Source organism: Rana temporaria, chromosome 4 (assembly GCF_905171775.1).
Source record: "Rana temporaria chromosome 4, aRanTem1.1, whole genome shotgun sequence".
Lineage (NCBI taxonomy): Eukaryota > Metazoa > Chordata > Amphibia > Anura > Ranidae > Rana > Rana temporaria.
This window is the reverse complement of record NC_053492.1, coordinates 266,532,864-266,557,130: the sequence shown is the minus strand read 5'-3', so window position 1 is coordinate 266,557,130 and position 24,267 is coordinate 266,532,864. Positions and strand designations below refer to the sequence as shown.

The window sequence follows — 24,267 nt, the reverse complement described above, 5'->3', positions numbered from 1 at the left end:
GAGAGAAAGCTCCCAGCACTGAGGTTATCAGGAAACAGACAACCAGGAAGTGTGGAGATCAGAGAAGAATTACAGCAACTTGAGAGCAAAAACAAACAACGAGGACATGAAAACAGCACTGCATTAAGGTAAAGGAAGCTATTAAGATAAAAAAAAATCCTTTACAAACCCTTTAATAGATGTAAAGATAAAAAAAAGAAAGACTTAAAGGTGCTCATAATTGAGACAAGTACACACTATAGAGGGATATTCATTGTTCATATTTCATGTCCAAAGTTTACAACCACTTTAAGTAGGTAATTCTGTAGACTCGGAAAAATGCAATCTTAAAAAAAAAAGAAGAAAAAAAAGTTGTGCACATACAGGGTTAATACTGTAATGGATGAAAGCAGCAGGATCCAATAGAAGTTGGAATAAATAGAAAGGAATGCAGAGTACAGGAAAGGCCTTGTTATGTCATGCTCTTGATAACTGGGAACATAGAAGCCAGCTGCTTAGAATCTCTTATAATGAAACTTCAGCCCCATTTTATAAATTCAGTTGAAAGACAAAGTTAGGCACCATAGAGCATTACCTGTTCACAATTGTTTTGTGCATATCATCTGTGTGTTAATTCTGTTTGGATATAACAAATCCAGCAACACATTGTTTTTGGTGTAGATCTATCTATGTACTACAAGTCCAGGTGCATTTGCAGCATGGAGATATCCGTTCCCTTGTATTGGTATACTACATCTCAAATTAATTTAACCCCTTGGCTCCTTGCATTAAAGTTGTACCTTGGGAAAGGAATATTTAAAGTGGTTTTTCACTTTTACCTACAGGTAAGCCTATAATGAGTAGGGGTGTAACGGATCGTCACCGATCCGTGATCCGAACGGGCCACCCCGTTCGGATCGGCACACCCCGCGATCCGCGGAGCGCTCCGGAGCCTAGGCCTAGGAAAGTCCCCGGCTTCGGCCTAGCTCCGGAGCGGCGGCCAGTCTGCTTGCCAGAGCCCAGCGTGACACGCCTCCCCGCCTCCCCGGGGAGGCGTGTCACGCTGTGCACTGGGCTCTAGCAAGCTGAATGGGAATGTTAGCAGTGAAGCACTGGTGTGAGAGGAGGGGGGGAAGGGGGAAAAAAGAGCACAATAGCAATTCACAGGGGTGGATTAAAGAGGAAGCAGGTGAGGCTGTTTGGGACTTAAAGTACAATCTTGATGTTTTTACAGCAAAAAAAAAAAAAAAAAAATATATATATATATATATATATATATATATATATATATATATATATATATATATATATATTTTGCTGTAAAAACATCAAGATTGTACTTTAAGTCCCAAACAGCCTCACCTGCTTCCTCTTTAATCCACCCCCCTGTGAATTGCTATTGTGCTCTTTTTTCGGATCAGCAAAAAAAAAAAAAAAGTTCCTTTTTTTAATTGGTCCAAAAAAAAAAATATATTATTTTATTATTATTATATATATATATTATATATATATATATTTTTTTTTGGACCAATGAAAAAACGGACCCTTTTTTTTTTTTTTGCTGATCCGAAAATGATCCGATCCGTGACTCCTGATCCGAGGATCGATCCGATCCGTGAGTTTTTTGATCCGTTGCACCCCTAGTATGCTTACCTGTAAGTATAAAGAATACGTACGGTTTAGGAGATATTACCCTTGCAATGCACAGCTGATTGCAGCGGCGCATGCGCAGGGGGAATCCACGGCTAAAGGACCGGCACCGCCGGACCTTGCCGAATTTAAATCTCCCGCGCACGCGCGGGAGTGATGTCATCGCCGCTCCAGCCAATCACAGCGCTGGAGTGGTGATACCCGGAAGACACGCCGGAGCAAGATGACATCTCGCTCGGCGTGCACCAGGTAAGTGTTCTAAACCTCGTTCCGAGGTAAGTATTTCATAATCGGCCATACTATGCTGTGCATACTAGCCGATTATGCCTTTTGCCTTGCAGGTTTGAAAAAAAAAAAAAAATGTTTATGCGGTTTACAACCGCTTTAATGTGTATGTAAACCAAGCTTTGGCCATAACTGCAGTACATATCCGAGCTCAGTTGGGCATCCATGTAAATGTCCTGACCCCCAAATGTCCCTCTATAAAGCCTAGTACACACGGGCCGAATGTCGGGACAGCATTGGTAGGTTCAATAGAAACTAGTCGGCATTCGGCCCGTGTGTACTAGAGTCGGTCAGTCGAAGGGGCATGACCGAAAAAGGTCTGTCAATTGACTCCCGATCAGCGTTTTCAGCCAATGGCCGATGGCACTGACCCGAATGTCACAGCAGAGGGGCCATCCTCCTGTCGGAACACAATAGAACAGCAGGGGAGATCGCTGTACTAACATTGGATTGTTAGTACAGTGGCTCCCCCTAAGCTGTCTTTTTTTTTTTTTTTTTTTGTCATCCCTGCTCGGTTGAATGAAAAAACTATTACTTTGCAAGAGATGTAACACACAAAACCTGCTGTCCTTACAGTTGTGTTTTTATAGGTGTAACTCACACAAGTACTGTAGTGTCTTGATTATAGAGGACGTTCCAATACAAGAACTAGAGCTGCAATTGGTGGCACGCCTAAATTCATGTGTCAGTCCCTGGGGCTAATAAAACGTAAGCCCTAATCAATCTTCATTAAAATATTAGTCTACAAAAACAAATACTCTGGCTAAACGTGGGAGGAACGTTTTAACTTTAGCTACCTTATTAAAGTGTCACAAAAATTACTTTATTGCCCTTCAAAAAAGATAGTAAATATGTGCCTATTCCAATATCTGCACCACTGTGAAGGCTGTAATCGCCTGTAGTCTCTTCAGAGACCAACACCTTCTAAAATATTTAACCAAAGCACAAAACCTGGAGCTGAGCATCAGTCTGGCCTGAAACCGTGAGACTAAAATGAATGCTGTTCCTGAAGTTTCACAGTGTACATAAACCTAGACATCCTGGGGTGTCAATGTAAACATCCCTTGTAATAGAAAAAAGCATGACGGGACCTCTTAAATATGAGATCTGGGGACAAAAGACCTCAGATCCCATATTTAGACAAATATGCAACGAAAAAAAATAATAATAATTTTATGTCATTTAATAAAAAAAAAAGGCCTTTTAAGAGCATTGGGCGGAAGTTCAGTTTTGACGTCGCTTCTGCCCTGCAGTGATACACCCAGGCAGGGAAAAACTCTGCTGCTCCTGTAAGCGGCAGAGGGCACCTGAGAGGGGCAGGAGGGGGGGACCGCCCATTGAAAGGGATCTTGCGCCGCAGAGACCACTTTTATCTGAAAGAGGACTGCCCACTGAAGAAGATGATGCCAGGGTTATGGTAGCTGCTACCATAACAACGGTATTCCTCTTCAAAATACTGACTTATTCCTGCGGTGGGCGGTCCGTAAGTGGTTAAAAAAAGCAAGCCTTTACACTCACTTTTAGGCCCCTTTCACACTACCGCGACTTCAAAGTTGCACGATTTTAAGGCCGTGATTTTGACACAATTTCAAGTCGGACCAAAGTAGTGCAGGGGCTACTTTTGAAGTCGTACCAATATGAATGGTTTTCATTGGAAATCATGGAGAACGACTTGTCATGTGACTTTGCAATCCAAAGTCGCAGGACAAGTCTTTCAAGTGTGAAAGGGGCCTAAGGGCTCATTCTGTCCAGGGGAGAAGAGGAACACCAAACGTGCAGGTAATACGGCAGTGTATTCTCCCTTGGTGTCCTCTTGTCAAGAGCAAGGCTGTGGACCCTGCATTGGCCTTGATGCCAGGACCCTAGACCGGTGCAGTGTGGAGGATTGGGTAAGTATATTTCCTTTTCTTGTTCCCCAGACCTAAACAAGCAAATGAACCATTTGCAGTGTTGGCACAGCACCACTGCAAGGGGTAAATTTATTTCACCGAAGTTGGGCTTTAAGGTGTCCTGAAGTTTGTGTGACCGTAGTGCTCTAGCGGTGGCACTGTAATTCTAGTTTATTTTGTAAGTGCAAGGACTGTGGCACATGTGTATAATGGGAGTAGGGTCCGATTCGCAAGCGGAACTTCAGGTATTTTTTTTTTAATGTTACAGGGCATTCTTTGATTGGAGATTGTGATGTTATTACGCCTCCTTTTCACCTCTTCCTATCAGAGAACACCTTGTATGAACAAAATATACAAGGCATACTGTATATTGTGTGACTGTTTCTCAAAGCACAATACAGATTAGGTGGCACTGATCTGCAGCACTGATAGATGGCTGACTGACACTGGCAGGTGGCACTGACGGCTGGGGGGCACTGATAGGTGACATTTATGGGCACTGATGGGCAGGCACTTAAATGCCAGCTGCCTGCAACGCCCATCCTGGTACTCCTTGCACTCAGCCGCATAAAAGCAGCAGCGGCCATCTTGTTACACCCAGCCCAAACTATATGGGCTTGGTGTAACAATATGTCCACTGCATATTGTGGCAGAGTGCATGATGTACCAAGATGGGCATCTGACGTCAACATGGAGCGTCACTTCCGCGACCAAATGTGACGGTTCCGGTCGCCCTGAACGCTGCACACCCTCAGCTCCGCCTGCTGACTCCGCCCGCCGCTCCGCTCGCAGGTATCACCTAAAGCATTGGGAGCATTTGTGCGAGTACAAGTACTTGCGCAAATGCTCGGTATCGGTCCCGATACCGATACTAGTATCGGTATCAAGACAACCCTACTTGCCTCACATCTGATGTTGCCTTTATAGTTCCAAGACCAAAGCCAATTGGCAGGACCAGCAGCATGATTGCGAGTGACATTCTGACCACCACTGTAAGTGGGCATTCTTCCCACTGACCACTACCAATGTAAAGGGCATTTGCTCAATAACCCCCAATTGACTAATCTAAACAGGGTTTTCCTGAGACCTGAACATTTTTTCAAGGGTTCACCTGGGATAACATTTTGTGGAAAGGTTGATTTGGATGCTGACCCTGATTGATGCTTGAAGACAGATGATGGCAGCCCTCTCGGGAGAAAGATGGAAGCACTGTCAGGGGGGAGTACTATATTCTGTTTGTAAGGTGATAAATCCTGCAAGTGTTCCATATAGACAGTGTTTCTCTGCATGTATTCTTTTAATATCATAAATTATATCTGAACTAGATCTTCAAAAGGAAGAAGTCTGCGGGCTGCTTGCATAAAATAACTCATTCATTCTTCCTTCCCTCATCACAGTTCTTCAGACTGGTTGTCTTAATCTGCCAAGAATTAATAGGTGGTATTCAGTCGAAGTATGAGGTGGGGCAGCATTCTTGTAATGCAGCCAATTGTAGGCAAATACCTTGAAGTGTTTTTCAGGCAGCCCAGCATGGACTAGAATAAACTTCCTACTTTTTTCTTTTTCAACTTTGAAGTTTCTAACTATTGGTTGTATATAAGAGTACTCCTGTATTTTACATTTTGTTTAGACAGATTTTAAAATTCTTTTTATCTTTAGGCCTCATGCTCACAGAAGTTTATCGGCTTCCTGTATAATCCCCATTCCCCAGTGCATTCTGACTCCTGGTAGCCAATGGTGCTGCATACAGCCACCAATACGCCAATACAACTCTACTACCATTTGCGTCTGCATCAGAATTTAGACAGGTGTGTATTTCCCTAAATGCATTCATTTTGAGTTTGGAGGAAATACTCTATATGCACCTGTGCAGGCAAACGCTGATGAGGAATTTATTCTGCCTTTTTACCTGTGGTTCACGCTGTCACACCGCATGTGATTCGCACAAGAATCGCACCGCATTCCTGTGCAAATTACATACAATTCTGTGCAATGCAGTTTGAACCCATTCTGCATAAAAGAGGTGCAGGCAGCTGCTTCTTTTTTTTTTTCTTTCTTTTGCACTGGGTGTTCATACTAGAACTGCATGATTCTGGCCAAAATGAGGATCACTATTTTTGCTTAGAATAAAGATTACAATTCTCTCACGATTCTCGTGGCGTAACATCATCTTTTACATTATACCAAAAAATTGGGCTATCTTTACTGTTTCGTTTTTTATTAATTCATTAAAGTGTATTTAAAAATTGCATTTGAAAGACTGCTCGCAAATACAGTGTGACAAAAAATATTGCAAAAACCACCATTTTATTCTCTAGGGTCACAGCTAAAAAAACAAAGTTTTGGGGGTTCCAAGTAATTTTCTAGCAAAAAATACTGATTTTAACTAGTAGGCAACAAGTATCAGAAAAAGGTTTAGTCTTTAAGTGGTTAAACTGGCCTCATTTATAGACCAAAGTTCATTCCTTTTGATTGAAGGAAAGCGTTACAATGTTTCTCTTCATCTCCACCAAGATGTTGTAATAAACTTGGCAGACTGCCTTGGTTTCTTTTTTTATTTTTATTTTTATTTTTTGCTGTTGTAAGTTTGTGAGGGAGGTAGAATCTGGATTGTTTAACTATTAATTGTGTAGCTCTAGTTCATATCCATGCGATCCGGTTCAGGCAAACACACTGCGTTTTGCAACCTGCTTTTGGGGTGTCAACTTTTAACCACTTGGCCTCTGGAAGATTTTACCTGCTTCATGACCTAGCCATTTTTTGGCACTGCGCTACTTTAACTGGTAATTGCATGGTCATGCAGCACTGTACTCAAACAATATTTATATAATTTGTTTAACACAAATAGTTTTCTTTTGGTGGTTTTTGATCACCACTAGGTTTTTTTATTTCTTGTGCTTTTAATTTGGAATTTTTATTTTTATTTTTATTTTTTACTTCTAAAACATTTTTCTAATTTTCTAAAGGAAAATTGTATAGTGTATGAGCAGCCTTCATTGACACCCACAGCAAATCGCACGAACACGGTTCGATTGCTATGCGGTGCGGGAAACGCACAGGAATCATTGCATTTCCCCGCATCACATTAGTGTGAACCGGGGCTTAATCACTGCAATATGGTGAGATTGCATTTAGATTTGTAATGTTTTGGCTGGTTTAGAACGAGTTTAATGGGGTCAGAAGAAGAATAAAATGGCCTTTTATTTCTGCATTAATTGGTGCAGAGAATGCTGGCTGCAATTAGAGCAGGCACTTTCACTCTGCAGCTCTTTCATCCTATTGAATTGGTGAGACTTGCTGCTTTCATCCTGCCTACAGCCCTATGTCTGCTGTAGTGCAATGCATTCCAGGCTGTTGATAACCTTTCTTGTGACAAACTGTGTTAGCGTATCCATCGAAGGAATATGCTTTTATCACGCTAAAATATACCAAGTGGTAGAATATCAGCATTTCTAAAATTAGAACTGTCTGCATTTCAAATAGGAGCCATTAACAAGGTTCTTGATTTTTCTTCAAACCTGCATTGATGACTCAAAACTGGTTAATGTGAGACAGCACTGGCAGAGGATTGTAATAAACAAAGAGATTGCAGGACTAGTTTTGAAGATTTATGCCTAATAAGTAGAGTTTCGTAATATTTATTTAGTATGTACTTGAAACATTTTCTGAAGTTGTACTGTACGTCCAGAAAGTGATCATGTTTAATTGCTGTGAAAGAAGAGAACTATTGAGTTTCTCAGCGGATGCACTCATCATCTGTAAGGCCTACTATGGAAACGCCCCTGGCCTCAACTAACTTCTCCGTTCAGGAATGTTTGCAGGCAGCAAGCCTTTCTACATTTAAGGAATACTCTTTGCCTTTCGTTTTCAAGGTCCTGCTTTTCAACAGCTAACCTGCCAAAGATTATTTGAAAGTTTTTTCTTTGGCCTTGTGTGTTGCACAAAAACATTTTTTCTTTCTAAAAATGCCATGTTTTGTTGGGCTTCATTTACGTAGGCATAGTTGGTGTTACTAAACGCACAGCAGTAAGATCAGTCTGTATATACAGTAAAGCAGGGGTGCCCAACCAGGGGACGGGACCTCCTGCTCCAGGATGGAATAGAATACTGTTATTAAAGGTCAGTTTATTACTAAAATCACAGTGCATATAGGAGCATATCTGTTCTGCATTGGTTACTGGGCTGCTTTCAAACTGACCCGCAGGTGCAAAGCAGCGCACCTGCGGGTTACCCGTACTGAGCCATAGACTTCTGTTATTACCTGCGAGTTTGGTGAGCTTTCTGAAAGTGCACCACACCTGCAGAATGTAATAGAAGTCTATTGCAAAGTGCAGGAAAGCCAAAGGTACACTGCGTTGGTAAACCGCAGCGCATCAGTGTGAAAGCAGCCATGTGCCCCTTTCACAAGTTCAGCCCGACCCATTTGGACCGTTTATTCACTTCCAAGGAGTGGCAGATGTAAATCGACTTGTGACCTACCTCCAATCCAATCTGTTAAAAACAAAAGGGTATAGTGGGCTGTGTTCATGTCTGCTCTGCATTTTTTCTATTGTGAATAAAATATGGGTTTCTGAGATTTGCATATCATTGCATTCTGTTAAGCAGATTTTTCACAGCGTCCTAACGTTTTTCTGGCCACCCTGTTTTAGCCAGCGAAAGCTGCAGGGGGAAAGAGAGAGCACAGACAATGGATGGGCTGTAGGAGCCTATGGGTGACATCACTGCTCCCAGGCTTTAAAAGCCATTGTTGAGTGGTTTCTCAACTCCTCTGCTGGCTGATAACAGGGGATCCCATGACTGGACTGGAGTGGGCTGAAGATGGGTAAGTATATACTTTTTTTTTTTTACAGTTTAGTCAGCATAGGTGTTAGAAGGGGTAGGGTAGACATTTTTAAGGCAAGGTAGGATTAAGCTTGAATTCTGTTTAAAGTACACCAGTGTGAATGAGACCTTATTCCCTAAAATGTAAGCCAGAGCTCTTACAGGAAAGACTTTAGATATGGCATTTCTCAGTTTTCTTTCTGCTGCTCCTTGGCATTGGTGATTACAGAGTAGCTGATTATCCAATTTTGTGCATTCCATTCTCACCCGACTCGTACTGTACCTTCTATGTCAGTATGCTGAATCGATAGAAAGTGATATAAGTTTTGAGGGAATGTCTTGATGTGACTTGGAGACACTGACACCTTGTCCATGCAGGGAAAAGTCTGTGTTTATGCAAAGGGACCTCCTACCCTCTTATATGCACCTTGGCTGGGATAGCTTGCAGCTCCTTTCTCCTGAAATTAGTTATGTTGGAGATGTCACGCTCTCAGTCCTTTGACATTGCTCAGGCCTTGCTAGGTAGTGCAAGGTCCCACTTAAAATGTTGGTGTGCTGACAACACAGTGCCTAGGCCAGTGATGGTGAACCTATGGCACGTGTGCCACAGCTGGCATGCAGAGGCCTGTATATGGTAAAGTGGTCCGACGTAAGCCACTCCTCAGTAAAAGGCACATGACGGCCTGCCTTGAGTTTGCCAAAAGGCACCTGAAGGACTTTCAGACCATGAGAAACCAAATTCTTTGGTCTGATGAAACAAGGATTGAACTCTTTGGCCTGAATGGCAAGCCATGTCTGGAAGAACACAGTCACCGCTCATCACCTGGCCAATACCATCCCTGCAGTAAAGCATGTTGGTGGCAGCATCGTGCTGTGGGGATGATTTTCGGCAGCAGGAACTGGGAGACTAGTCAGGATTGAGGGAAAGATGAATGCAGCAATGTACAGAGACATTGATGGAAAACTGGTCCAGAATGCTCTGGACCTCATACTGGGGCTTAATTTTATCTTCCAACAGGAAGCACACAGCCAAGATAACAAAGGAGTGATTATGGGGCAACTCTGTAAATGTCCTTGAGTGGCCCAGGCTTGAGCCCGACTGCTCTCTGGAGAGATCTAAAAATGGCTGTGCACCAACGCTCCCCATCCAACCTGATGGAGCTTGAGAGGTCCTGCAAAGAAGGATTCCCCGAAAAATAGGCGTGCCAACCTTTGTAGCAACCTTTGTAGCATCATTATTAAAAAAGACTTGAGGCTATAATTGGTACCTAAGGTGATTCAACATAGTATTGAGGCTGTAAATACTTATGTATATGATTTTTTTTTTTAATCAATTTGCAAAGATTTCAAACACATTTCACGTTGTCATTCTAGGGTATTTGTTTGTAGAATTTTGAAGAAAATACTGTATTTGCTGGCTTATAAGGCGCCCCCCTAATTTTCCAGCTAAAATGTTGGTTTTGGGATATACTTGCCGTATAAGATGACCTTCTTCCTACTAGTCTGTCTGGAAGCTGAGGGGTAGCCAGAACAACCTGTCATGGTCTTACCTCTCTGCAGACTTCTTTCATCTGACATGTGCTGGCGACCATATTGGTTCCTGGGCTTCTTATAACTTACCACACCCTGCGGCTCCTCCTTCCCACTGGGAGGAGCTGGATGCCTTGCATATATATAGGAGGTCTGTTGCTTCATTTCCCTGCTTGGTCCTCTTGTATTCACATGCTCCTGAGATTGTGCTGCTGCTTTTGGTTACCGACCCGGCTTCCACGGACTATCCTTCTGGCTCCTGATCCCTGGCTTTGTTTGGACTATCCTTCTGGCTCCTGATCCCTGGCTCCGGTGGAAGACTCTGCACTGTTTGATCATCCGTTTGGACTTTAACCTTGCTGTTTGGTTTTCAATAAAGCCTTCCTATTTCATTTATCTGTTGTACGTCTGATTCATGCTTCCGTGACACAACCACTGACAGGAACAGGCTTTATTCAGCTTTTTTCAAGCCTCACTGTGCCATTGCATACCTCACCTACCTTATCCCTGACATGCAGAGTCTCAGTCAGATTGCGGGCATCCATTGTTCAAAAGCCGTGGCTCCTCCTCGTGCTGTTCCCGTGATAGGCGGAACACTCAGTTTCTCAGCAGAGCCTGTGTTCACTGGTCTGCCTAGCACGGATGTCCTCTCGGCCGAGGATGAGAAGACATCCGTGATAGGCGGAACACTCCCGAGTTTTGAGGCATATTTTTAAGTACAAAAGGTCTTTGGAATAAGGCTGTAAAATGTTGAAAAAGTGAGGTGCTGTGAATACTTTACTGATTCACTGTATGAAAGTGCATTAGGGACATTAGATTGTAAGCTCTTTGAGGGCAGAGATGGATGTGATTGTATAATATATGTATGTGTACAGCACTGCATAAATTGACAGCGCTATATACGTACTTGTAATAGTTAAATCTACGTCAAACTGGAACAGCTATAATTGAACATGCAATGCCATCAGTCTTCCACATTAATTTAATTTTAACATCAGCCTTTTGATGACAGTTCACACCTTCATCCATGTAAATCAAGGAACTAACACCTATGAAACCTTGCCAACGTCGGGGATTGGAGTTAGTAATCCGTACTAACCGAGTGGTTCCACAAATGCAACTGCACACCCCTCTCCCACCACTCTCAGCACTGCAGACTCCCATGGCCACCTCATCACTAGAGGTCCTTTTCTGGGATAGCAGCCTTTCCATGGTGATTGAATTAAGATGCTGGTACTACCTGTGTGGATATAAATGTTTGGAAATGTTTCGTTGGAACTGAAGAATTGTCTTGGATAAACTATGAAATGTCTTCAACATTACAGAAGAATCTAGATGCATGTGACTTCTCCTTGCTGTACCATGACCTGACAAAATTAGAACTTTTGCAGTCTCCAATGAACACAAGAAAACGTTATATACTTTAAGTATATATTATAAATATATCAAGCTAAAACTTTATTTTTAGCTTTGCATAGAGTGGGAAATGATTTGAACCCTTGCAATGTTTTACTGTTACCCAGGGCCCCTTTAGAATGGTTTCCCCCCACCAATGTCCCAGTGACAGCGGTTTCACCAGACAGGAAGTGAGGAAAATCTGCCACAGGGGCACTGACAGGAGTACAAGTGCTTTTAGTATAGACGGAGGAAGGCTAGAACCCTTGTCAGTAGTTTACCTGTTGCAGATCCCCCCCGGTGAAACCATTTTCACAGGTACAGTAGGTCAGTATAAATGTTTCTTGTAAAACCTCAAAGGAGTTCTAATCCTCCACAATCTATCCAAAAAATAATACGTTTTAGCTTGACGTACAGTTCAAATGTTATAGTTTATAACAAGTGTGTGCTAGTCATGTCGTTGGGCTTAGACGGGATAAAGTTAAAGCTAAACTCTGGGAATGTGACAATAATCCTTGCTTGTTTGCAGTGCAAAGCTTCTTTTCTCCTGTATGATCGCATAGAAAAGCATTGTTTCAGGACCCTTCCTCAGGCAGGTGATATGATTACATGCCTGGGGAAGGGTCCCTGCATAGACCAAACAAGCATTGGAAATCTACGCTCAAATTGTAATGAAGAGAAAGATTCTCATAGTAGCCTGTCGTGGTGCTTGCTAGAAAATAGCAGAGTTTATCTGGTTGGTCGGTATTGGAACTATTGACTATTGTGCTTTTCCAGTCATACCTTTTCTCTTTGTCCTCTTACTAACATCCTTTTAGGGTACAGTATGGCCCTACTTTGGTGGCTTCCTTCAAGTTCCTTCACACAAAGTACAGTCCACCAATAGGATTTGTGATGCATAATTTATGCCATCCATTCATCAACTGCGTAGCTGCAACTAGATAGATTTGACTTTGCTGAGGCAGATAAGACCATGGTGGGAATGTCCAGGCTCTGTGCCAAGCTGTGCTGTAAATAATATAGTAGATGGCCTCCGGAGCCTTACTAATGAAAGAAAGCGCATGCCCAGTGGGAACAAAGACAAACACTTTAGATCCCTCCGTGTTTTCTTACCCGCTGTTTGTAAAAAAAAGTTTTTTTTTTTGTTTTTTTTTGCGTTACTTCTAAATCTAGAGGCAGCGATGAGGACTTTTTCTATTGAAGTTGCTCATCTTAAATGAGGACGAGAAGGGACAGGGTATGCAGGGAGATGTTTGAACTTTCTCTTTGGTTTCCTTATGGGCATATTGGAAGTTTTTCTTCCTGCTTCTCCACCTAGTCCAATCAGTGAATGCCATGAATTAATTGAGGAAAAAAAGCGGATTGTAATATCTGCTTTTCTGTTATGATCTGCATTAAAATGTTCACAAACCAAAAATACTGTAGTTAATCATTAGAGGGCAATTGGGTGTATCCAATACTGTAGTTGAAAGTTGTTTTACAAAAAAAAGAGTATAACCTTTTCCTAAGCTGATGCATGTCAAATCTGTGAGTATTTCATTGCGGTGCAATTGTGTTATAGCAGCTCATTGATTATGAATGGGCTGTTAACTCACTGCAACCGACCAAAAAAAATAAATAAACACACTTTATTTAATACAGGCATGTTTATAGAGCTGTCAATTTTACACAGCGCTTTACACACATATAATGTATCGCTTCTCAGCCTTTAGGCTAAGATCATGTGTAGTATATATATATGTGTGTGTGTGTGTGTGTGTGTGTATGTATATGTGTGTATGTGTATATATATATATATATATATTTACATCAGCCCCTGCTCTCAAGGAGCTTATTCCAAGACCCCTTAGGCCCCATTCACAACGAAGAATAGCGTTTTCAAGCAGAAAGTCGTGCAAATATACTGAGATTTTGCCGCGTTTTTTTAACGTGTTTTGCCACGATTTTGTACAGTTCAAAAGGTCACCAATGTAAAAAGCAGAAAAGCGCCCAAATCTGCCTAAAAAAAAAAAGTCCCAGAACTTGTTTGAGCTTCAGGCGTTTTGGAGCTTCTGGTTTCAGGCGTTTTGGAGTGGAGATGTGAACCATCTCCATAGAGAATAATATATTTCTTTCCCCTCCAGCGTTTTGTAGCTTCAGACTTCAAGCTGCAAAATGCTCAGGTGTGAATGGGGTCTTACTCGCATTCATACATACACATACTAGGCCCAATTTAGACAGGGGCCAATTAACCTATCGGCATGTCTTTTGGAGTGTGGGAGATCATGCAAATTCCATGCAGGTGGTGCTGCACCTAGTACGGCTAGGTCAGGTGTCTGCAACCCGCGGCTCCGGAGCCGCATGCGGCTCTTTTGAACCTTTGCCGCGGCTCCGGGGCACCTTTTGAGGGTAACGAGTAGTCTACCTGATTACTCTTACCCTCGCGGTAATGCCGTTCCCATTACTTGGGTGGTGTTACCGCAATTACATCTACTGCGCAGCGTGCGGGGGGGCAGGGGGGGTCATGTGGCCACAGGCCTGAGCAGGCCTGTGATTCGGTCACGGCGCGTCATGTGACTGGCCACAGAGCTGGCCTGTCTGTGCTCGCGGCCCGGGTGGCACTGGCGCATGCACGCACCTGGAGTCTCCCGCCCGCCTGTCACGATGAGAGCTCTCAGCTCAGCCGCCGCCATCTCCCCCGCGGAGACAATATATGCAGTGTTATATTTGTTTTAAATGTCGCAATAGTTTTGCGGCTCCCCGTTTTTTTTTTTCCTTCGGAAACGGGTCCAAGTGGCTCTTTATGTCTTAAAGGTTGCAGACCCCTGGGCTAGGTGGAAGTGCTTATCACTTAGGCCTCTTTCACACAGGGCAGCGGAGGTGCGGATAGCGCCGCTAAAAATAGCAGCGATATACCGTCGGAATTGCCGCGGGATTCAGCCGCTATCGGTGCGGTATTAACCCCCGCTAGCAGCCGATAAAGGGTTAATACCGCCCGCAATGCGTCTCTGCAGAGGCGCATTGCGGGCGGTATTACCGCGGAAGGAGCGGTATACATACCGCTCCTCTCACCGCTCCAAAGATTCTGCTTGCAGGAGATTTTTTTTCTCTCCTGCCAGCACATCGCCTCAGTGTGAAAGCCCTCAGGCTTTCACATTGAGAAGGCTGAGCAGGAGTTTTTCAGGCGGTGTTTAGGTGCTATTTTTAGTGCTGTACCGCCTGAAAAACTCCTCAGTGTGAAAGGGGCCTGAGCCACTGTGCTTGCCCACACATGACCTTTTTCTTGCAATGCAGCTTACCACAATTCACAGTGGTGTGTTGTGCCTTGCGCTCTATTGTACATTGCGTCGGGGTGTCTCTCGTAAAGATGTACATGTACAATGACCAGTACATGTGTCTGACCAGTATGCATTGTTGCCTATATACTAATCAGGAATAAAATGGAGGTTGCCTTCCGTTTTTAAATATAATTCAAAACTGAGTAGTAATGTGTCTGACTGGTGTCAGCTATTACAGGATCTGAGCACTCTTACCATATTTAGTTGTGAGCCTTGCAGCAAATCCCAAAAAAGCAGCGTGCACATTCTTCTGTCTCCTTTTTATCGTGCTGTAAGACTTGTGTGACTGGGAACCTACCATCTTAAATATATATTCTGATTGTTGCAGAATAAATGTATTTTTCAATGCCAGAAAAAGCACAAGAAGTCAACACTTTCTTTTTTTAAAGGGGAGATTTTATGGAGACAACGCTTAAATATAGACTGTAAATTTAGCATTCATGCTCTTCATTTTGCACACATACCCGCAGGCAAAATGTGCTGTTTTTTTTTTTTTTTTTTGCACATGCACAGGGATGCCCTTAACTCTTAATGGTACCCACACATCTTAAAATGCAGCATTTTTGCACCATGCGATTTCCCTGTGTCTGTGATTTTTAAAAGGTGCAGAGACCTTATTTTTCTGTGTTTCCCGCAGGTACAACAGCCTATTGAAATGAGTGGGCTGCTGGGCCCATGCAAAGACAAGCCGCATATGAGTAAACCTAGCCTTGCACACATTCCTACTCCCGCATGTATGTGACCCTAGCTATAACAAGGGTGTTGGACAAATCAAAGTAAATTAGATGAGAACAGAAAGATTGTCTGGATGGCCGCACTCCAAAAATAAATGCCTTTTTATTATACGATGTTCCGTACAAACATTGGATACAAAAAGTGAATTGGTATTTGTAAATGGAAAGGGGAGTAGATTTTTATTTTGTTTTCCTTTTTAACATGTTTTATTGCGGATGCCATTGTGATGTAAATTATAAAATGTTGGCACTATGCAAATCCCTATACCTAGTTAAAACAAACAAAATTGTCAACATTTACAATGCCTTCACCATGATACAGTCGACCATATTTTGCATAGTCAGAGATGAGTAGTCTATAGAGTGTCTTGTAGCACAGGTTCACACACCAATCCAGATTTGTTTTCAATCGGCCCATGTGTATGTCGGTCTGTCTTCCATCGGATGCACATGCTGGAAAACCAGCAGCTAACTGATTGCGGATCAGCACTCTCAGCTAATGGGGGTTGCACACAAAAAAACGGCATATTCAGTTTTGTAGCAAAGCTTTACAGGGGTTACTACACAAATTTGAAAGACATACACAGAGCACGCCAAGATACACACTAGAGCTGTACGATTAATCGTAATAAAATCACAATCTCGATTCACCCCCCCGTGATCTCCAGGACAGATGACCCACGATTTTCGGGTGCGGCCATAGGAAAGTCCCCGGCTTCAGCCTAGCTCCGGAGCGGCGGCCATCTTGGTACACCCGGCGGCGGCTGTCTCGTAGGAAGTGACGTTTCGGCGCCGCCATATTGCTCCACCCCACACTTAATGATAGTGATAGTGCACGGTAATGATAGTGAGAAGGGGGCAAGCGGACATCTTGTTACACCCAACAGTTATTTTCAACACAAAACTGAGCTTATGTGGTTAAATACAGTATATGTAAATATGATGGACTGTTTACAAGTTAAATTTTAAAAGCCGCAGCAAACCTTACATGCTTGCCAATGTGACAGAACACCTCTGATTTTCACATTTAGTTAAATGTGAAAATCGGAGGTGTTCTTTCACATTAGCAACCATGTAAGGTCAGAAGGTTTGCTGTGGCTTTTAAAATTTAACATGTAAACAGTCCATCATATTTACATATACTGTATTTAACCACATAAGCTCCGTTTTTTGTGTTGAAAATAACTTTAAATAAATGCAATTTTGAGAATCGCGAGAGAATCGTAATCTTCATTTTATACAAAAGAATCGCGAATCTCATTTTTACCAGAATCGTGCAGCTCTAGTACACACCATGAGATTATTGGACGAATGATCGTCCATTTTTTATGAATTTTTTGGATGCTAGTCTTCATATCGAAAACGAATAGGTTACTAAACAGCCTATTCTGCATGTGTCCCCCCAGCCCCCCTTATACTTACCTGAGCCCAGTTTCAATCCAGCGCTGTGCATGAGAGTAGCGGCTCTATCCTCACTGGACAGATTGAGAACAGCAGGATTCATTGGCTCTCACTGCTGTCAATCAAATCTTGAGACATGGAGGCGGGGCTGAGCCACCCTGTCTGTGCCCAAGGATACAGACAGGATGGTTCGGAAGCTAGCCTGCATTGGTGCTCCCATAGGAAGCCAGGACCTCCAGCCGAGGGGCTCTTTGCACAGAGCAGTCAGATGCTCTTCTAACCATTGCACAGAGCAGGTAAGTATAACATGTTTGTTATTTTAAAGGGGGAAAAAAAAACAACAAAGCTTTCATGTTACTTTCAAGATTGTTCAGAGTAATAAAGTAGGCTAGAAATATTTAAAATAGAATGTGGAAATGAATATATGATTTCACTTTTTGGCCGTAAATGCACTTTAAAGTAGAATTATAGACACTGCTTATTTTTTTTTTTTTTTTTCATTTTGGATAGAGTAAGGTAAAGTTATAAACCCCTGTCTTTTTTTTTTATTTTTTTTTATTTTTTTCGCCATCTGTGTCCCATTGAGATTTCCCTTTCACTTCTTGTCAAGCAGGAAATAAGAGGAAGTCCCTGCAAATTAAGGGAATTCCTTGGGGCCCCCCCCCAGGTCACAAGAACTTGTGTCGTCATTGAAAGATTTCCTTTCTATTACTTTTCTGGGGACAACACAAAATGTGGGATTTTCTTTTACCTTTATTTTCAATGCTAAGGGTAAACAGGACAAATAGAGATGGTTAATCGTCCTAATTAGGGCACTATGGAGCTTTTTACATTGGCTACCAGCATGTGCTTCGACACCAATGCAACGTGTGTGTGTGTGTGTGTATATATATAATCATGTATCCATGTTTTGTGTGTATATGTATATGTGTGTGTGTGTGTGTGTGTGTGTGTGTGTGTGTGTGTATATATATAATCATGTATCCATGTTTTGTGTGTGTGTATATATAATCATGTATCCATGTTTTGTGTGTATATGTGTGTGTGTGTGTGTGTATGTGTATATGTATATATATATATATATATTGGCCGTGCATGTATGCATTATGTGTTAAATATACTCTTTGATAATAAATACTTTTATACTTTAAATATTTGTATATATTTCATGGTCTGCTTCATTTAAAGTCGCAAACTTTTCCTCTTTATAACCAATATAGGGATGGAGACACGGCTTTTGTGCCTCATTTAAAGTCCCGCCCATTTTGTTCTTTCATAACTAGGGCACAGATGGAAATAAAAACTGACAAGTGTTCTAATCCCTCTCCACGCTATTCAAATTTAAAGTTTTGTCTTTAGTTATACTTTGTGTGTGCCTTCATTCGTTCAGGTCTCTTTGTTAAGACCCAACGGGAAGCTGCTTCTGGTTTTAATTTTTTTATTTTAATTTTTTTTATTTGACGAACTGCCGCTTTAATGTCAACTTTGTAATGTCTTTACACTCATCACAAACATTAATATATGCCAGTTTGCAGCTTTTGTAACCTTGAATTAACTTTTTGTCTACTTTTTCTTTTTGTATAGGTCAGAAGACATGCCTTCATCTTCATGGTATCTTTCCTTACCTGTATGTACCATATGATGGGTGTGGCCAGCAAAACACTGATCGTTTCCTTCGCCAGGTGGCATTCAGCATTGACCGAGCACTTAATGTGGCTTTAGGCAATCCATCTGCCAATGCACAGCATGTTTTTAAAATTACAGTGGTGTCTGGAATGTAAGTACTTTTACTCTATTTACATTATTAAATAATCTTTCAGTATATGTTCCTTTGAATACATAGGGGTTGATTTACTAAAACTGGAGAATGCAAAATCAGATGCAGCACTGCATAGAAACCAATCGGCTTCCAGGTTTTATTCTCAAAGCTTAATTGAACAAGTTATAAGCTGATTAGCTTCCATGCAGAGCTGCACCAGATTTTGCAGTTTCCGTCTTTAGTAAATAAACCCCAGTATGCGCAATGATCAATATAATTATGGTTGGGACAATGGAAGAATTATAACTTGGTCAGTTTAGATTACTCTTTACTAAAATGTAGATGATTTTAATGCATGTTATATTAAATCAGAGGTCAGAAAACTTTCCACTTAAGGGCCGGAGTCAATGTATGTAAATGCATGGAGGGCCACATTTGCCTGCTAATAAATGAAGCTAACATTACACAGCCCCCCCCCCCCCCACTGCTTGGAATAACGGCCAAGAAGCTTCTTAGCCGCATCAGTTAGGCCAAGAAAGCCAAACGCAGGCTCCAAAAAAACAGAGCAGCTGCGGGCATCACCCCGGTACAACCCCTGCAATCCGAGGCTGCATATTTGCATACAGGGTTAAATGTCGGCAGGCCAGCTGCATATGAATTCATCATGTGCACTGACGGGCCGGACATTTTGTGGCGGCGGGCCGCGTGCTGCCCGTAGGTTGCCGACCCCTTTTTATTATTGTGAAAAATATTTTGTTGGTGACAACAGTTGACCATAAAGAACGACGGAGCATTGACACTATGGCATTCCGGATCAAGGGCATCATCGCCACATATATACACACATTAGAGCCAATCTAGGCCAGCACAGGGAGAACATGCAGATAGTGTCCTGATGGGGATTCAAACCAGGGAACCCAGTGCTGTAAGTTTTGGCCCAAAAAATTTAGTCGTCGGAAGAGAGAACATTTTCCTGCATGTTCGTATGTCCTTCTGCTCCAGCAGCCGTCTTGGTGCAAGGCAGCGGTTCTGATGCCACAAAAGTGGGGTGCTGCATGAGAACCTGTCCTTACCTTTTGCCTCACAAAGAGGCTAAAGGTTTGTAACCTTTATACATTCTATGCACCAAGGTAAAATCTCAGCTTGCATTAAATAAGTTTGCCAAGTGTAAATATTGCAGAATATACAGCCTCGTGCTCCATGCTGAATAATCTAAATTATTAATGTATCTTAAAGCGGTGTTCCGCCCCCAAAATAATAAATAAAAACCAGCAGCTACACATACGGCGGCTGCTGGCTTTTAATAAATGGACATTTGCCTGTCTTGGAGTCCCTCGATGTCTGCACCCGTTTCCATCAGTTTCGGGTGCTGCCACCGCCATTGCGGGTTAGGGGACCCAGCAGTGTAGCCTTTCGGCTTAACACAGGGAACCCTACTGTGCATAGGCGAGGCCCGCTCCTCTGTCCTACTGGGGAGGTGGAGGGAGCCCTGCGCTGATGTCACGGGAGAAGGTATTCTGTCTCTCCCACCCCACTGAAAGCTGCCAAGAGTGGCACCGGAGGGGGGAGGGAGGTAATCCGATGAACGGAAGTTCCGCTTTTGGGTGGAACGCCGCTTTAAATAGAAAACGATCTATACATAGATTTTTACTCCAAGAGCAGTTCATTAAAATTAATTTAATAAAACCAAAAATATTGATTTTTAAATAATAAAAAAAAAAAAACATTGTTTTTTATCCACCCTGCATTCTGCTGTGAGCAGGGAATCCCCTCCCTGGTGGTTAGAATTTCAGTAGATGCTGACTCCTTAACAACCAATGACTCATCAGAGTTGAATCACAGGTTAGTAGGGTGCTTATTTCTTAACAGTCAATGACTGATCCCTGCTGGCTAACAGCAGGGATGAATCAAAACACAGTAGTGTTAGAAATGCAACCAAGTCGCACTGAAAATCAGATCAAACCTCAGCTGCACTAGTGTGGTCTGAGCCTTATACTGTGTTATAAAAAAATACACTTGCATCATCTCCTCTTGTTTAGGAAACTTTGAAGATTATTTTTTTGGGTGAGTCTAGGAATTCCCTTTCTTTCTTTAAAATCTACGCAATAAAAATATATACATTCACATCATCTACCATTTTGAGACCCTTTGTCCTGCAAAAAATACATCGGTGCTACGATAAACTCCAAAGGCCGAATTTTTGTGTAAAATGTTCACTATGTTAAAGGGGAAAAGGCTGCGATCTTAAAGGATTTGATAAAACTGAATAAGTACACAGCTTGAAGTTTTCTGACTGTGTCTGGGTTAATGCAGATTAAAATTGTCAGGAGCCCCAGGGACAACTGTGGAAAGGAGATCAGATATTAAAGGATAAATAATAAAAGTAATTAAAATATCAAGTGCTGTCCTTTTTCTAGAAGGACATGTCCCACTGTTTAACTCCCCCCTCCCCCCCCCCCACACCCATCTTCTAGGACAGCTCTGCCCACCTAAAAGGAAACCCAAGATCCACAAATTTAAAAAAAGGCCAAGACAGACTGCAGTGTCATTGTGATTTCTCAGGCATAACGTGAACAAAAGAGGATCCTGACTACTTTTTTTTGTTTTCTCTCCAGGCCTTCAGGTTAGTTGCAGGCTCCTCCCTGTGTACTCCTCCCACGTCATGCAACAGTGGGCCTGGTGGGCTTTGTAGCAGGTTTATTTGAGGCTGCAAACATTTGCCTGGGCAAGAGCTTTCTCTTGGTGGTATTTGATCACCTCTGCGGTTTTTAGTTTTTGCGCTATAAACAAAAATAGAGCGACAATTTAAAAAAAATATATATTTTTTTAATTTTTACCATAATAAATATCCCCCAAAAATATATAAAACTTTTTTCCCCCCCAGTTTAGGCCGATACGTATTCTTCTTCTTCTTCTACATATTTTTCGTAAAAAAATCTCAATAAGCGTTTATTGATTGGTTTGCGCAAAAGTTATAGCGTTTACAAAATAGGGGGTAGTTTTATGGCATTTTTAACAATTTTTTTTTTTTTTACTAGTAATGGCGGCAATCAGTGGTTTTTTTTTCCGGTACTGCGACATTATGGCGGACACTTTTGACACATTTTTGGGACCATTGGCATTTTTATAGCCATCAGTGCTATAAAAATGCATTGATTACTATAAAAATGCCACTGGCAGGGAAGGGGTTAACACTAGGGGGCGAGGAAGGGGTGAAGTATGTTCCCTGGGTGTGTTCTAACTGTAGGGGGGGGTGGTGGACTCACTAGGGGAAATTACTGATCGCTGTTCATACATTGTATGAACAGACTGTCAGTCATTTCTCCCCTGACAGGACCGGGAGTGCCCCTATTGGCTGCTGGGAGAGATGACGTAGATCTACGGGCTCTCACCCAGCAGAGCCGACCTGCCGCCCTAAAACTGCGGCGGCTGGTCGGCAAGCAGTTAAAGTGAAGAACCTCAAGTATTCCAGTAATTTTGCTGCTTACTATATGACTTTGCCTCAGCATCTCCAGTGCCTAGTCTTGCTTCTGGTCCGTCACATCAGAAGATACTTAAGAGTATTCATCTAGAGCAGGGGTCTCCAAACTGCGGCCCGAGGGCCGGATGCGGCCCTTTACTAGCCTTTATCTGGCCCTTGGGGCAGTTTGGCTCCCAACGATATGAGGAACTATTTCTCCCAATGGCACCGAGAATGGGACAACACTTCTTAGACAAATAGCAATTGCAATAGCCACCAAAACGGGGGCCATGTTTATTCTCACTGATACTCTGCCCTGGGGCATTTTCTACCCTGACTGGTCGCAATCCGGCCCCCCTGAAGTCTGAAAGACCGTAAACTGGCCCTCTACTTGAAAAGTATGGAGACCCCTGATCTAGAGCAGTGCTTCTCCATCAGCTCCTGTCCTCCGGACCCACTAACAGGCCAGATTTTTTAGTATACCTTGGGGAGATGCAGACTAGAATACTGCAATCGCTGAGCAGCAAATGATGATATAGTTCAGTTATCTTGCAAACCTGGCCTGTTGGTGGGTCCTGAGCAAAGGAGTTGAGAACCACTGATCTAGAAAAATATCTGAGGATCCAAAAGAGGGCTCTCTCTTTTGGGTGGTTTTGAGAATGGGGAATGAAGGAAGGGGCCTATGGAAGGAAAGTTACAAACATTAATGCTGCCAACTGAAGGAACAAATTAGCATTTAAAAGCCATACATGGTACTCTGGCGTTTAAAAAGGTGCCAAAACTGCTTTCTATTCATATTGGAATGTAATAGGGCTCTACAAACTAAAAGAGGCAGTACTTTTTCTTTTCATGAAACACCAAAAGTTTATATTGCTAGCAAATGGGATAATTCAGGGAAAAAGTATTTTCTTGTAAAAAAAAAAAAAAAGTTTTTCTTTTCAGAGGAAGATGCACATTTCTTTCAAGCCTTAAAAAAATGGTTTATCATTTTAGCTTGGGTATCAAAAAAAAATCTCATGGTTTGGAAAGTGAAGTCTCTTCCCAAAAGCAAGGGAAGCAGTGGCTGCAAGCATTACATCTACCTTGGTAACTACATGTTTCTCATATGCTGGACCTATGACTCAGTCAACTTCAATCCTGCAATTCGTGACCACCAGGGGAGCACATTTTAGACTCTCTGCCTAGTCTATCTATAGCCGTTGCATTTATAACTGATGGCTTGCATTTATAATCTGTAAAATAGATTGGCACATGGTTGATATATCTATGGTTCTCAAGAATAATCACTATCAACGTGGTTTAAATTACATTGATCACATTAGTGAAAGAGAGCGTACTCTGGGCAGATGAGAAGCTCCTGTCGATTTTCCACATTTTTCCCTAAAGTAAAATGTAATTACCTAGCAGAATTCCAAAGCAGGTGGGAGCAGTGGTAATCAGAACGCCCCCCCCGACCAACAAACTTTCAATCTGTTGGTGCCCAAATGGGGAATCCCAAATATATAAACACAAGAAGTTCCAAAAGTTTTTCACCATGGAGGAGAATGACGGCACTCAGGGGTGAAATGCCTTTGCACACCTATGGGGCTTTAATCTGACTTGTGCCTATCCCCCTTTCTGACCTCGGAATGATTGGACAAAACCAATATTGTCTTTTGTAGCCTGCTAATGGTCAAAGAGTACATAGTTCACAATGCTACACAATCTAAGCTCATTGCAACCCGAGGATTTGCCTTTTTAAGAACAATTTCCTTTAGTAGAGATAGGCGGAACATCCTCAGATCTAGGTACTCATGCTTTCAAATCTGAGCAGAAGATCCTTAAAGGGCAGTAATTTAGACCTTATTAGCCAGTAGAAAGAAAGTTACCTCTGCCATTTGTGGCAGAGTTTGTAAGACATCCTCTCTAGTTGGATAAAAATCTGAACCCAGAATGACCTGTCATAGCTGCAGTCCTGGACTGTAAACAAGAACTTATTTTGCAGCACTTCTATTTTCCTGAGTAGGAAAGCTTGTTGCGGCCACCACCAGGTGGACCAAGATGGCCG

The 24,267-nt window shown here is 42.3% G+C and overlaps 1 protein-coding gene across 1 annotated transcript in view; it reads left to right on the top strand.

Annotated features, from left to right (window-relative positions):
• REV3L (REV3 like, DNA directed polymerase zeta catalytic subunit) overlaps positions 1–24,267 on the top strand; it is a 242,102-nt gene that overhangs the window by 72,336 nt on the left and 145,499 nt on the right. Inside the window, 1 exon segment of the mRNA XM_040350250.1 lies at positions 18,586–18,778. Within this exon segment, the coding sequence (XP_040206184.1) occupies positions 18,586–18,778 (193 nt within the window).